Source organism: Sylvia atricapilla, chromosome Z, assembly GCF_009819655.1.
Source record: "Sylvia atricapilla isolate bSylAtr1 chromosome Z, bSylAtr1.pri, whole genome shotgun sequence".
NCBI lineage: Eukaryota > Metazoa > Chordata > Aves > Passeriformes > Sylviidae > Sylvia > Sylvia atricapilla.
Genome location: NC_089174.1, coordinates 27644958 through 27661268, shown reverse-complemented (window position 1 = coordinate 27661268; position 16311 = coordinate 27644958). Strand labels below are relative to the sequence as shown.

General features: G+C 37.6%; 1 protein-coding gene across 5 annotated transcripts in view; it reads left to right on the top strand.

The window, feature by feature from the left end:
* TNFAIP8 (TNF alpha induced protein 8) overlaps nt 1-6081 on the top strand; it is a 57218-nt gene extending 51137 nt beyond the window's left edge. For 4 of the 5 annotated variants that reach the window (XM_066338442.1, XM_066338446.1, XM_066338441.1 and 1 more), the window contains exon 2: nt 4200-6081. In XM_066338442.1, coding sequence (XP_066194539.1) covers nt 4200-4765 — 566 coding nt within the window. In that variant the 3' untranslated portion in view covers nt 4766-6081. Of the gene's footprint in view, nt 1-1428; nt 1598-4199 lie in introns of those variants that run through there. The other variant, XM_066338443.1, reaches the window with a different exon arrangement.
* The last annotated feature ends 10230 nt before the right edge of the window (nt 6082-16311 follow it).

Sequence of the window (16311 nt, the reverse complement as noted above, 5' to 3'; positions counted from 1 at the left end):
TTCATTGTCAGTGTACAGGAGATTGCATCCACTCAGCTGCAAGTGATGTTGAATCCACTGTAGACTGTTGTCTGGTGGGAAGGAAAAAAAAAAGTTGGGTTTTTTTCATTTACTACCTTATTGTTTTCTTTAAAAAAAATTAAATAAAGTTGAGACATAGGGTAATAGTGTAATAGTAATTTGCCACAGTACAGATGGAGGTGTGCCAGCTTCCATGTGAGGGAAAAGTCAGCATTGCAGCCATAACTATGAGCCTTCTTGTACTTTTATAGCAGCCTCCAGAGAATCTATTAACCACAATTATAAATTTTCACTGAAAGTTTACACTTCCAGCTCAGTTTAAAGAAAACCTCTGTATAGTAAAATATTTTGGGATAAACACATCTAAAATTCTACATGTCCAGTATTTATTCATTTTAATACACAAAGTACCATGTTAAACACATATACTGTATCCTTGGCTATGAAAATGAAAAAGTTTCATAATCCCTAAGCTCACTGCTTTCACAGGAGGCTGTCTTTAGCACCTTGTTTGCTCATTTAAATTAAGAGATTTTGCAGATGTCTGCATTATTCCCTGATAAGACTGATCCTGTGAATTTCAAAGTAATGGAAGCAGGATTTCCTCTGAGAGCCTTTCCTCTTGGACTACTTTACTCTGTGGAGGCATGGCTTTACTGTACATAATCATGCTTATTTGTGTAGTTCGTGCAGAAAATGACCTGCTATTTATCTCAAAGGGGTAGTTTTTGATGATAACTTCTTAAAAAATAAAGTATTAAACTGCAGAGGAAAGAAATTTGAGCTATAAAGAGCAGTCATGAGGTAAAACAAACGGTGAGATGCTTAGCAGTGAGATTACCCGCAGAGAAATGACTCTGTTTCAGTTTAAAGTGCAAGGTTGTAATCTGTCAACACAAAAGGTGTGGTCAGACATCCAGGTCAGCTACTGTAATGACTTTCAGAAGGTGGCTACATACAGTCATCCCTAAGTAGTTGTACAAAGGTACATTTTCAGCTGCTCGTGTGTGAAATTGCTTTCAGAAAGTTTGAAAAGAGGTGCCCAGTAGCCCTCAGTTGGGAGAGCCCAGCACGACCTGTGAGTGAGGGATCTCTGAGACACTGAGCATCTCCACTTGCAGATACCAGGTTAATATTTTAACCTCTTCTTGACACGTCACCTGTCCTCTCAAGTCACAGGACCTTTCTTCTCCCCTCCCCATCTGTGAATTGTTCCAGTTATCGGTTGGCAGGAGCAGCCCTCAGTGTTGCACTGCTTGCTCAGCGCTGCAATTTCCTTTCAGCTCTCTCTTCGAGGAAGTGAAACCACTGAGATGTATTTTTGCCTTTTGAGGTGCCAAAGCAAAATGAAGTACTGCAGGCAGGAGAGAAAGGTAACTGAGAAGAGCTGCCCTTACAGTGAGGAGGAAAACTCCATATTTACTCTGTGATAGCTTCTGACAATGTTTCAAAGCAAAGGATGAAGTGTGTGCTGGATATACCAGAATAAATTCACCATAGGCCAGTCTTCACCTTGGGTATTTTGTTTCTCTATCTGCTGTCAGCAACAAAAACTGTAATTACATTAGATGAACAAGTAAGTAATAGTTTTACTGTTATTTAAGGAAGTATATGTGTTCATTCTGAAGAAGCTCTATAATGTCACTGCTTGAACTGAGTGTTATTCAAGCCGTGAAATACATTTTAAGTCTTTCTGTCATTGGTAGAGGAGGAAGAATTCTAAAGAGATAGCAAGTTCCTTTTTTGGATTGGCTGAAATACTGAAATATGAAATTTACATATTTGGCAATTAAACTAGAACCCATGTAACAGCACAGGGAAAATGAAACTAACATCTGGTGTACTTATAGCCAAGTAGATAGATAGTAACGCCATACTGGATAGCCCCAAAACTTGGACAGATGTTAGAAAAATACCATTAAGAGCTCAGTAGCTTTTGGAATGAAGCAATTCCTGTTTTGGTTAGCAAAGGTTGAGCTGTACTTTGTAAAATTATGTAATATAAGAGGCGGCTTTGGTTGAAAAACTGTAAATTATTTAGCATATTGTCATGTTTTCAGTTTCTTGTAATTGATACTTTGCAGATTATGATATTAGAATTATACATGGGTATTTGCATGACTTTCTGGAGAGAGGTTATGTGGATTTAGAAATATAGAATTGTTCAGGCTGGAATTGCAGTGGAGCTTTCAGTGTGATATTATTTTATAAGAATGCCTACATCCTGGGAAAGAATGCTTAAAAATGCAGATATATTGTATCATGTAAGTTTCTTTGCAAATTTTTGGAAGATAAAATTGAAACAGTAGCTGCTATTAGTAGGAACATCTATATCCATGTGGCGTGTCAGAAAGAAGACATAATGAGCAATAATAAGAAGACTTTAAGTAATAAATGTTATGAAATAATGATATTCCTGTTTTGGAAGGGAAAGAAAATTATCATTCATTGGTAGATCTTTGTAAAGCATTAGTTGTTGAGTTTTAATATTTGACCACCCTTTGGAAAACTTGGATTAGTTTTCCTTTAATAGTAACTGTTGCAGTTTTAGCTTTAAAAACACAGAAAGCAAATCAAATATTTCCAGTTCAAAATGACTGTTCAGCATCTTTAATGTCTTCCTCTATCTTTGTAGTTGAGAAGTGTCTGTCTTGTGATCTTGAGTGCTTTGCCCAAGATAGTTAACAAGGGGTTCTTTGGTTTCTGAGTGCCCTCTTGTAGTAAAGATTTTAAAAAATGTGCTCAGACACTTCATGCTTCAAAACAATACTGATATGCACCGAAAGTTTTAACAAACAAACCTGCTTGACAGTTTATGGGATGATAAAAAGGAGCTTGTTACTAGGTTTCTCAAAGATACTATTGAATTAAAAATACAGATTTGTGTTTCATGTCCTGAAGGACAAGTTTCTTCTATTTGCTGGAACCCCTGCGGCACCCTGCGTCTGAACACACCCAGGTGCCCACATACCAGGAGTTAAGAGAAAACCTTTTCCAAATTCAGGGACTTACTGTCTGACATCTGTAGAGTTGATGTTTTCATTAAAAGGATTAAAAAAAAAAAAAAGGAAAATATTTCCAGTCTGTGTGTTTGCTAAGCAAGCCTTTCATATATAAACAGATGCAGTCTTCCTTCACCTGTCTGAGATTCCAGGAGAGCTGCAGCATAACAGACAGCCATTTCCCAGACAATTCTACCTGGAAACACCAGCTCACATGTGTCTTAATGGAGACAGTGCTGCCAAGGCAATGTGATTTTAAAAACCTGTTGCTGACAATAGAACACATGATAACAGTTCACAGGTTAAGATTCTGAAGGACTGTTGGGTGTCTTTTAAGTGCCTGAACAAAAGTACAAATCAATCATTGGGTATATTAGTGCAATCAAACATAGTTTTAGAGTGGAAATGTGGTCTAGGATCTACTTAATTGGTCACAGAAAGATACTTTTAAAAGGTTTTCCTCAGAGTTGTTATGACAGTCCCTAAAAAGTAATTGTCTTGCTTTTACTGCATAAAATATAGGACATAGAAATGTTAATCTGTACTTGCTTTTTTTTTTGAAAACTAGTGTCTTCAGATTCCATTCAGAGAATCTCAGTGTCGTTTGCTGACCATGGATATTTGTCATTTATACTTTTGCATGGATGTCTATAGACATGTATAAAATAAATATCTAAAAAAATATATGTGTGGTATCTGCATTCACTGATCATGTAAAATTCTAAGCAGGAAAAGGCTTTGTAATAGTCACTTCACTGAATTATTATCTTTGAGTAGCAGTGGTTATTTGTCATGATATTGGGATAAACTTGGTTTCAGATTTCATTATGAATGTGAGAATCAGATTATATTTGTGATTCATCTGATCAAATGGGGCAGTTACATTGCCTCAATTTGAAATCCCATCAATCCATATATAGAGAGATCTTCTTAACCATTTCTGAGCAAGTTCAGTTGGTATTTTCTCAAAAGTAAGAAGGCCTGAAAGAATGTAAACCTAAAGAGAAGAGGGTTTTAGAGATTTAAATGTGGTTTTTTTTCTGCAACTACATTGCATTATTTTTGTGACACTGAGTAAGACTATTGTGAATGTATAAATATAGAAATATTCCTCAACTTGCTGTCCAGAGACTGTCTGTTTGGGAGTACTGACTGCACACTTTTTTCTTCCCCTAGTGGCCACAGATGTCTTCAATTCCAAAAGTCTGGCCATTCAGGCCCAGAAGAAGATCCTTGGAAAAATGGTATCCAAATCAATAGCAACTACTTTGATTGATGATACAAGCAGTGATGTTTTAGATGAGCTTTACAGAGTAACAAAGGAATATACACAAAATAAAAAAGAAGCAGAGAAGATCATCAAAAACCTCATTAAAATAGTCCTCAAATTGGCAATTCTCTACAGGAACAACCAATTCAATAAGGATGAAATAGCACTGATGGAGAAATTCAAGAAGAAGGTTCATCAACTGGCTAAAACCGTGGTCAGTTTCCATCAGGTGGATTACACCTTTGACAGGAACTTTTTGTCCAAACTGTTAAATGAATGTAGAGAGCTGCTTCATGAAATCATTCAGCGTCACCTAACCGCGAAGTCACATGGACGCATCAACAATGTGTTTGATCACTTCTCTGATTGTGAATTTTTGGCTGCCTTGTACAATCCCTTTGGACCTTATAAAATCCATTTGCAGAAACTTTGTGATGGTGTCAACAAAATGCTAGATGAGGGGAACATATAAGTACTTGCATTAGAGGTGACTACCTATGAGTTATTTGTAGATGGAACACTGTTGATTTATGAAGGAATAAGGGAGCATGCGAAGAGGTTTTTTTACATTATGACAAGTCTTTCCTAAGTATCTTTATTAATTGATTTCTTACTACGCGCTATCTGTTGCTATTCACACTCCATCTGGAAGAAAAACTGCACATGACTTTTTTACTGTGCTTTGCCTATGGAAACAGCTTGATAAAGACAATCAAACAGAATGGTTCAAGTAGAATACGAGTCTTGCAAGATAGATACACAAACCAAAACAACATGCTGTCAGACAATCCGCATCTTTAATAGATTTACAGAATTAATTCTAAACTATCAGAATCCAGTAATGTTGGTAACAGACTATCATGGTGATGGTACATTCTGTAATTTCTTTCATTTACTTATAAAATAGACATATTTGATTCAGTTATAGTCTTTTTGTCCTCTGCACAGATAACTTCCTCGTGTTGCCATTATGAAGCATTGATTTTTTAAATAAAATCAGTGATGCTGTCACATAGTCTTAACAGCAGGCTTGTGCTTCTCCAACTCAGAGGTGAAAACTTCCTGTCTGCAAGGCAGGGTCTCCCCAAGTAGAGATCCTTAGAGACCTGCACAGGTGCTTGCTTCCTTTGACTACATGGGGATTATTTGAGGAATAAGCTACAGGAAAATAGCTGAACTGGGGAAGAGCATTCCCAAGAAACTGCTTGTGGTACACAATTTTAACCCTGCCTGTAATAAGATAAAACAGTGACTTCTCTGTGCAATTCCTTAAGATACTTAAAATTCTGCTAATAGAATCATAGCATCAGTCATTTGGGTTGGAAGGGTCACAATTCTTTTACAAAAGATGTGAGTCAGTATATTTGATATACTAGTCTGATGTGTATGATGATGTAAATTCACTAAAGTTGATAAATAAATTACAAGCCAATTTGCTTTGTGTACAATGAAAGTAGAAAGAGAAATTAGTGTTATCATCATATTATATACTATTTAACTAATGGAAAAATGGAATTTTAAATAATTTTTTTTTTCTTCTTTTCTTGCCTCCTACCTTTTATCCTTTTTTCCTTCATCTTCTTTCTGCCTTGACATTGGGGATAAAAAATGTGACTTTCTAGACACTGTAATGTACTTAAAGGCATGAAGTTAATACATTTCAAACAGCCAAAGACTTCATGTTAGGAAGCATATAAAGAATTGCTGTTTATTTAATTGCCAGTGTTTTTGCTGTTTGCTGTGTCCTTTTGTTTTAATGAGTAAACCAAAGAATATTTGCACTCTAAACTTCTCTTGTCTTTTTTGTTTTCCCTATCATATTTTAAATTCTAAATCATGCCAGCAGCAAAAGTGTTGCAACATCTGACATTTCAGCATTTCTGGTGATTTTTAAGAGAGAAATTCAAGTTTTATTCATGTTAGGTTGGTCGTCAGGCTCTTAATATTCCTGGAAATGTGCCAGAGAAATATGTTAAAAAATGTGAACTCATTTTATGGAAGCCACTGGTGTTCAGCAGAGAGAGAAGATTGATGTGCTACTTGTCTGGAAACAACTGGGAACTGTTGTAAGGACAGTACACCAGAATTTGCCAAGAAGTAACTTAATAGGTTGACATCTGAAGGAGTATCATGTAAGATCCCTTCCCATGCTTTACCTAAACAGTAAATACTGTGTGTTTCTGTACATCAGAAGTCATGTATAGGAATGCAACATCATGGAGAAAATCACACAAATTGTAAAGAGTTTAGTTTCTGGTGTATTTATTTTATGTTCCTACCTAGAAAGAGGAAGCTGTTTCTCTTTACCAATTTTTCCTCCTGGGTGAGAATAAAAACTACCTTGACTTCTAGAAATTAAAACAGTTTTATCTACAAATCCTATTTTCAAGTAAAGTCCTGATTCTCCCAAAATAGCATAGTTTATAATGAATGGTAACCATTACTGAAAGGAGACAGTACCTTGTTTAGAACCAGGTGTATTGCATGTGTTGTGCTGTGTAAAGCACAGAAGATTATCTTTGGCCATGAACCAGAATATTTTGACTGCTCAAATATGAATTTTCTCTGGGATAAAAATTGCAGAAATTATCTTCATACCTTGATAATAAACACCTACTTACATGTACGTGAGCCACATATATTTTCAGTACTCAGGACCTTCTTACTGAGCTACACTATCTGGCCATTTACTTGTTAGAAAAAGTGAAAGTTGCCCATGGAAATCTGATTATAAGCATGAAAACTTGACAGCTAAGGGAACTTATATTTAGCTCACAATTGAGTTACATTCTTCTGAAATGCTGTAACAATGGTTCTTGTCTGGCATTCATTGAGTTACAGAAAAGTGAGTTCCATAATGATGAAAGAAACCAATTGTGTTGGATTTCCAAACACCTACCATATACTTCTGACATGACATAGCACTCAAGCTGCATACTTTTGCAGGTAATTTTTTTCCCTACAGCATATGTAAATAGTAGCTTTAATTATGAAAATTCAGAAATAAACTGACAGCATTTTTGCCTGCAGTACACTTTTATGAAGGCACTGACCCTCTAGCAGAAACTTAATATAGTCAAGATTTTTAAAAAGGTTACAATGGTACTGTTTAATTATGGGTAGCATAATGCCATAATTTAGTGTTGCAAAAGTGATAATATTGTGTTTTAATAGGGTAATAATTATTAATACATTAAAATCCAGTCATCACAGATTCATTTTACAATGGGCATTTATAAGAACCTCAGGTCATGCGTATTTTTAATGCCTTTTCAATGCTTAGTTAATATGTAAAGCCTAATGCCATCAAAATATATGTTGTTGAAGTTCTAGAACTTGAAATAAATTTTATGGCCTTCTAGAGGCATTGAAAAAGTGCTAAATCAGACTTTGGATACATTTTGCAAGACATGAAGCATGATCTTATCCATATAAAGGAAAAAAAAATACAGAGAGGTTATCAGGGCCATTCTGTGTGGGCCACAACAATCTTGGGAGAGATTCACTGGAACTTTTTGCCACCCCTTAATTATGCATGCACAGACAAAAAGACACAATCGGGTAAATGTGATTTGTGGTTTTGTTTGGTTTTTGGGGTTTGGGGTTTTTTTCCCCCTGAGAGGAAAATATCAAGTCATGTCTCTTCTAAAAAAAAAAAGATTCAACCCCACCCATAAATTCTTGTAAAACAATGGAGTGAGGAGATGGCCAAAGGAGATGGCCAACTGCTTTCTCATATCTCTCCCTAGTGAGATTACATTTTCCCAAGAAAATAGGGAACTGATTGTGATGGCAGTTAGCTTCAGTCACTTTCCAGCCCCTTGTAGCTGTAATGACTATAATGTGACTAAAGGTAAACTGGAATTCTGCATGTAGCTCTTCAAGGGACCAGAGTATGCTCATTTTCAGGGTCTAGCAGAGAGAGGATCCATCCCACTTCATTGTCAGAGAGGACAGCATTAAAAGAAGGATGGTAAGTTGTACATCGCATGGGCTCAGATAGTCTCTGAATTATAAGCATTGGCTGTCTGGTGATCTCCTGCCACAGCTTTCCTTTGCCTTTTGCTGCCATTCTGAGCAGCTGGCACTTAAGACACCTTACTGTTTTTACCCCAGGATTACATTACGTGGTGATCTAAGGAGAAGAGTAGACAGACTACAGTAAATGCTTCACTTAATGAAAGAAAACACAAACAAACACTACTTTCCTATTTCATTAGGGTTTTTTGGTTTTGTTTTAGTTTGATTTTTTGGAGGGAGGAAGGGTTGGGTTGGCAATGTAATTTGATCTCAGAAATAATAATCTACATCTTGATTTAGCTGTTAATACTATTTTGGCTATAATCTATACCCTCATCAGTGTACTAAGCATTTAGCTGTGATTTCAGTACATACACTTCTGAGCCTTATTTTTTTTTCCCCAGAAGTGCTTTTGAATGTATTACAGAGGGTACACTTCATATACATGAGATGAAGATTCCTGTTTGCATGACCATTTGCAGAAAAACTTTGTTAAAAATGCTTTTTATTGAGATTTGGGTAGGTCAGCCAACATTCATGGTTAAGTGGCAAACATCTGTGCTCTGGATAAAACAACTGTCAAAAGAGATTATAAATGTCCGGGAAAATTCTGTAATATCTTATTTCTATGCATTTCACATAAATGAAACTTCTTTTGGGAGGGGGAAGTTTCCTATTTATCTTAAAACCAAATTGCTGTGCAAAACCACACTGTGACTATTACTCAGAAAGTTTAGACTTAGTAATGTAGTTATTTCCAGTTTGTAAAAAAAAGCACCAAAACCCAACAGAACAAGAAAACTTGCATTTGAAAGAAGTACTGAAATAATTACCCATTCTAATATTCTAATCTTTTCATGTTGAATTTTGCATACTGCAGTTGAAATTATGTTGCAGCTTTGTAATTCATACATATTATTAAATATTATAGGTTAAAGTGATTTTTATGTCTATAAAAACAAAGGAATAGTATCTCCATACATACTATGTCAAAGAGCTTTCTTTTGCAGTTACTATATTGCCCAGTCTTTGTAACAAATCAAATTTTCTTAACATTTAAAATACAAATTGCTGAAATGGCCTCTCTTTTCTTAATACCTAGTTTTATTATTTAGAGTTCTGGTTTCCGATTTTAAAGTTGAGATTTATGAGCAAGTTATTCCTGAATCGATACCCACTTTTTCTTGTGAGCTTGGGAACTACAGGTGCTGATGTGTATCTTCTAACCATCTGTAAATTTCTACTTGCTAGCATATCTGTTTCTGCAGAAACATCCCTTATGGCATTTCTCTCTATTAGGGAGCAAATTGAAAAGAGGTGTCGTATAACTTTGGGACGTATCATAATTACACAATATCGAACAAAGAAGCAGACTTTAATAATTAAGTATAATGTAATTAAGAAGGTACTTTACTTGCCCAGCTTTCCCAAGCAATCAAAACTTACTTGCTACTTGTTGTTCTCCCCTGTGGGAAAGTCTTGGTATAGTAGGTGGAGGACAAAGGCAGAGCTTCCTACAGTTACTGTAATTTAGATTTAAATTATTTTTACATATAAGGCCTTCCACTGTCTACTCTAAAAATCCTAACACTGGATTTAAAAATCATGCTTTTCATTGGCTTCGTGACAAATTAATTCCTATTTCAGTTTGTATTAGATATTTGGGGTTAAAATGTGCTTTTACTGTGCAATAAATATGAGTAGAAACAAAACAGTAGCTGGCTTTGTGCATCATATTGTGCTTTTTAGATACCTTGGGTTTTTTTCATTAGGTGTTTGGTGTCCTATAAAGAAACTTAGTGGATATAATTCTGAAGGTTTTCATAAATTCAGGTCATTCTAAGAGAAAATTGTTTGCTTTTCACACAGTTGTTCTCTAGTTTCCACTGGCACCTAGTGGCAACCTAAAGCTCTTAATTTGCAAGGTATTTGTGGGACATTTTGAAGTATGTTTTTTCAGCATTCATATGTTGTTGATTTTTCTGGGCAAGCTGCAGCTAATGGTGGATGAAAAATATTGTTACATTTAAATTGTGTGAGGGTTTTCTACTAAAGAGAGTATGGTGGTGTAGATGGAATAAATCAGCTCATGTAAGGCCTATACCACCAACCCTTCTTCTGTTGTGTGGGAATACAAATGCACTAGTTATGGTTCATTACCAAATAATGTTGAAAAACTACTTGGCTTTCTTGAGCAGAATCTACTTTTTTATTTGCGGAATCTATTTCAGTATCTGGGCTTGGCTGGGTTTCTGAGAAGAAAGTCCCCTGGTTGTTGATAGCCTACAGTTAATTAAGAGGTTTTGTGACATGAAAGGACAGCCTTTCCCCATTCAAGAAGCATTGAGCTGATGCTTTCAGCTTACTTCACTGACTGGAATGGAAATACTGTGTTTTTTTGCTTTGTTCATTAGGGGTCTGTTTCATTTTTATGGAGAGTCACAACTGTGTATGATATGCTAGGGCTACTAAGAGATGGCAGAAATAGAAGAGACTGAGGCCATCTGGTTTATCACCCCACAAGGCTTTGAGCCAGAGGAGGAATAAGTGCATGAGTCCAGGGACATGACATGAGATCAGGTGTTCCTTTCAAGAGAGCCGGTTTCTGTATCTCAGTGATCTTGATAATTCAACAACAGAAAAACTATCTCATCCTTGGAACTAAAGTGAGTCTCTTTGCCCAGCCAAAAAGCTGTCTCATTTACAGGCTGCCTAACTCGATTTCAGAGATATGGACACTCCCAAGGTACATTTCCTGTGCCATCATATGAGAAACGATTAGGGAAACATGGGAAGAAAGCTCAGCACTTTCCTGGGAGGAAGGGCTGTGATGAGACAAAGATCTCATTAAGTTCGCTTCGCGATCCACACTGTGATAAGGACTACTGCCTGTAGTAAGCACAGGCATTTGACTTCGTCTAAGTAAGACAATATATTTAATGCTATAGTTCCAGCATCCTGTGACACTGTAATCTATGGTTTACCCCAAAGCTAGAACTGAGAGGCTCATGCTACAAAATGAGGAAACAGGGAATGAGGCCCTTTATAAAACAGTGTCAAAGAAACTAGTCATTGCTACTGCTTAGAGCTGGGAGAACCTTAGCTGGCGTATTTTGACTTCCTACCTCATTTCTGATTAGGAGAGCAAGTGCTGAAGAGGAGCACGAGCAAACTACAGGAAAAGGTGTTTATGTTGTTAGTTGACTGTTCTCCATCTTGCTTCTAGACAGAAGGCTATTCCATACTTCATGTATTCTTGGCTAAAATTGTTCATTACTTAAGCTGAAGAGGAATTCTCACCATAGAATACAGACAATTTACACCGGTGATGGTTTGCTTTCATTTGCATTCTTGGAATGGCTGGGATGGAAGCTGGGTATTTCTGAGAGACAACTGGAACTATGCTGTTAATTTGGGGGAAATGAATGTATGTTGCGCACAGAGAAAACTTCTGTAAAATTGGGATTAAGAACTGTAAAATCTCCTTGGTGGCAGCCTGAGAGGCCGTTTTAGAAGGTACAGTTTAAAAGTAACTTATTTTTTGGGCAACACTTTGTGTTCATTAAAGGAGCTGCTTGGAATAATTCTATGAGCACTATCTCTTGGAATTTTTAGCTGTTCTAAATCTCAGTATGGCTGTTAATTCAGGAAGCAAATGCACCAAATCAGTTTTTTCAGGAAGCATTTCAAGTCTTCCATCTATTTATATTCAGCTCAGCTGCAGAATCTGTTTAATTGTAACTTGATAACAGTGCAAATATGGCAAATATGCACCTGATTTCCACAGAATGTGACATATGGTGATTTGCCAGTCTTTCTACTTCTTGTTTTAGTTCTTATTTTTAGTTCTTGTGGGTTTTACTGTCTTTTTTTTTTTTCCCTCTCTCCTTCAAGGGAACCAATTTAATGGATTTTTCATGAAGAATCACTTAGGATTAAATAGTGGGATTGTGTTATGGAAGTAACATCATAACCTTTTGCTGGCACCTCCCAAACTTTTCACCACAGGATGCATTTTCAAAGCTGTAGATGTACACAAGCAACTAGTTTTTGCTTGAAAAGTTTGTTCTACTACTGTGTCACTTCATACCTGCTCAGCAGTCCACCAAGCCCTGACCGACCCAGGGCTTCGGTCTCCCTTAAATCTTAAGTCTCTGATGGAATCAAATGGAGAGCTTCCATAGCACTCTGCTTGTGCCCCCTGCTTGCATTTTCCACTTAATTGAGTGGTATGTGCAACAAATGCCAAAATTAATGTTTCTTGCCAAAACAGGGATATGAGACCTCCTGTGATGTGGGTTGTTGACAACAGCTATAAAAATGTTTGCATTTACATTTGCAGTTGGTGCATAAGAATGTGTGCACTGTTAACTCCACAGTAGGCTGCTCCTCAGCATCTCATGAGGGTACCTGCTTTTTAGGTTCTGAAGGTGACAAACAATGGGTTCAATGGCAAAAAGCCCCCTCTTACTAAGATCTGTAGGCTCACAGAAAAATAAAAGAAGACAAGAAAATGTAAGCTAGAATGGAAATACTACTATATTCCTTCAGATGAAAGGAATCAATAGAAAAATTACATTCAAGCTAGGAAGAATTTCTCACTGGGGGGTTCTAAGTAGTTTTATCTAAACACATTTACTGAGCAAGTAATTTCTGTGGTAAGCTGGGCTATAAATTGGTTTCTGTGAGGTAAACATGTGACCAGGTCAGGGCCTGAGACCCATCAATGACCTCTCTGCACTAGCAGCCAGAGAGTAGCTGCCGAGAGGGAAAGGGGAAATGGAGAGGATGACCTGGCTGCAAGGAAGGTGTCTTTGGTCACAGCAAAAAACTTCTGAGTTCAAAACCCCAGGGACTGTTACAGCACTAACAGAAACAAACCGCTCACTTTAAAATTCCAAAGGTTAATTAGCTCTTAAAAAATACAACAAATGACTGAAAAAGGCAAAAGAGCAGTGCTGGGAGCACAGAACTAAACCACCACACGGTCACAAAATGGCTGCTCTGCCTTTTACACCCCTGGTGCTGCAGCAGGTCACCCTGGCCCCTCCTAAAGCCTGCCAATCAACTCTTCTTCACCGTCTATTGGTGGAGACTGTTTTCCTGCAGTTTGATTGGAGGTCAGGTGTTGCTATGCCCCGCCTCCTAGCAACAAGCCTGCCCTCCCCCAAATGCCCTGGCTACCAAGAGCGTCCAGTGCCAACGATACAAGGGGGAAGGGAATGGGACTATGTGGAGAACAAATCACAATAACATAACTCTACATCAATAAAGCTTCCCCCAATATTCATCCCTTAACTGCCAGAGCCAAATATCATATTATGCACCTATAACAGCACTAAGGCTGTTGGGAGGCACCATCTGTTGGAGGCCTCGTTTTTGCAGTATTCAGTGAAAGGTGCTACAGTTTTTGACATGGATTCAATACCTAGTTCCTCCTCCTGCCAAGAAATATCTTCCCCTTCAATCGTGTTTGTGGAGAAGTCTTTGTTCCCAGTGAATAGGCCTCTGGAAATCTCCATGAGGAAGACCATTTAGCAAGCAAATAAAGTACTTCAAAATTATCTTTACAATCCAAAAAGATCTTTTACCAATGTTAAAGATGACAGAGTAAAAGCAAGTCAATCAATTCTTTTATTGCCCCGATCAAAAGTTTCCAAGGTGCTCACCATCTCTAGCAGCAGACAGTAGAAACCATTTCCAGTGGGATGAAGACTACCACAGTACCCACAAAGCCCAACCCAATTATGTAACCTGTTAGCCAAAAATGTTGGAACAGACATCAAATTTGTTTCAGTGCACAGCATGAAAATTTACTGTTAATGAAAAGAACTTACCTGCATTGAAGCATAGCAGAAAAGAAACATCATCATATTCGGTATTACAAGATGTTTGTAATATGTGGGGGTTTTGGCAAATTTCTCCTGGTGAAAAATGTCTGAAATGTCAGTATAAATGTTAATGACAAATCTATACTAGTCCATGCTGCTCACTAAGAGACACAATAAAGCATATTTGGCCCTTGCTTTTGAACTGACTTATTTTGTTAAACCCTGTCTGGTTGTGTTTGGAATGTGAATGTCCTGCTATTACTCTTGCACTCTGGCTCAATCACTGAAAACTCAGTATGGCACCTAATCTTGGTTTGTGGCTTGACACCTATTCTGCTTATGTTTCCACCTATCATCACTTCACTTTGGTAAGCAGCAGCAGTACTGCCATACCTTTCTTTCAGACTGATACAGATATTTTCTGATAGCTGTATGACATTTGGAACAAAGATCTTCTGACAGCTAGGGGAACCCATCAAACATCTTTCCATCCAGAGTGGTTCTTTGTATTTTTCATCTTTTTAATACAGGCAAGTTTCACTTTAAAAACATAAAATATGGAAGTGCTATGTCTCTCCAGTGCACTTTATTTTGTGTTTTACAGGATAAAACACCAATCTTTTGAGGGAACTCTTTATTGTTTTGGAGTGTGATCTTGATTTTAATCCCACTCTATGCACAAAAATAAGGTAGCTGTAAAAGTTCGTGACTTGTTAACGAGGCCTGTTTATTTGGTATCTAAACAACAAATTCTGATACAGAAGTACCTCAGGGACTGATTTTATTTGGGCCATGTAACCATTACCTTTTAGGCAAATTCAAAAGTAAATCCTGTTCTTGAATAGCTCACCACCTATAATAAAACAGGAGATGGAAGACTATGGAGTGTGAAAGACTAGAGCTGAAATGGCTTGTTCAAGTTCATGAAAGATCTGGTGCTGGACAGAATCAGCACTGAAAATGAAACAGGTTCTCTAAGGACTTGTTTATAGAAGTGCCCACAGATCTAAGGTGCTCTAGAATATGGTCACATAGGGGATTAAGCAAATAAAATTGGTACTGAAAGGATGATCGTTCAATCGTTGTGGGTATTTCGTGTCTTTACTAGATGCTGCCCTCACAGCATCCTGGAGACTTTCCTTTCTTTTCCCAGGTGGGAGCCCAATCCCACACTGTAGCAACAATAAACAAAATATTGAGTGTTGAGGCTGAACCAAAGCTCACAGATGTTAAGGGCTCAATCTGTTACTTCCTCAGGAAGAGCAATTGCAATCTGACTCACCGCTCTGCCCTCCGCCCCCCCCCCGCCCCAGGAAAGGGCTTCCTCCTGCTGCCAAGCGCAGCACAGCCAAACCACAACCAGCAATGTTCTTTCTGCAAAACACACCCAGCTGCACCGGGCCTCTCACTGCTGGGCAATTCGCTCTTCTATTGAGATGCATTCAAATGACTTAGACAAACTTCGGAAGTTTAATTATTGTGAGTGTATTTAATGCCGTGACAGAATAACACACCTCCGAAGTGGGTTGTTTCTGTGCACAGTCAACGTTTCCCACACACTTAAAACTTGTGATTGATTGCATTTATCTAATGCACATTCCCTTGGCTGCCTTCAGAAATGTGTGGGTTTGTTGTTGTTTTGTTTTGTTTGGGTGTTTGGTGTTGTTTTTTTCCCTAATTTCCAGTAGTTTCCCTGTGGGTGGCACTACGCAAGGAGGCACTTCGGGCCGTCTTAGCGTAGCACGAGCTCACTCTAGTGCCCACGGCATAAGTTGCAGTTTAAACTCCTGCAAGCATAATTGTGTCATAAAATCATAGACCATTCGTCTCTGTTCCTACTGTTTCTATAAAAATGAATGCCACAGACGATTTCAGCTCAGAAATAATAATTTATTCTATTTTGGAAGTCTCCAAATAGCTGTCACTCAGGAAACTATCACTTTTCTTTAGAGTGGACAGTAAAGCGTTTATGGCCAAGAAGATAACCAGCCAGCAAAGCCATTTATTCTTTCTACTAGCTCCAGAAATAATTCAAAGTTTACAAGAAAGGTTAACCATGAATTGAAGTTCATCTGTGCCGAGGGAACATGAAAATGATTTCCCCAAAAAATTACTCTCTGCATTCCTTATGCAATCCTCTGTTCCCTGACCACTGCCTAGATTTAAG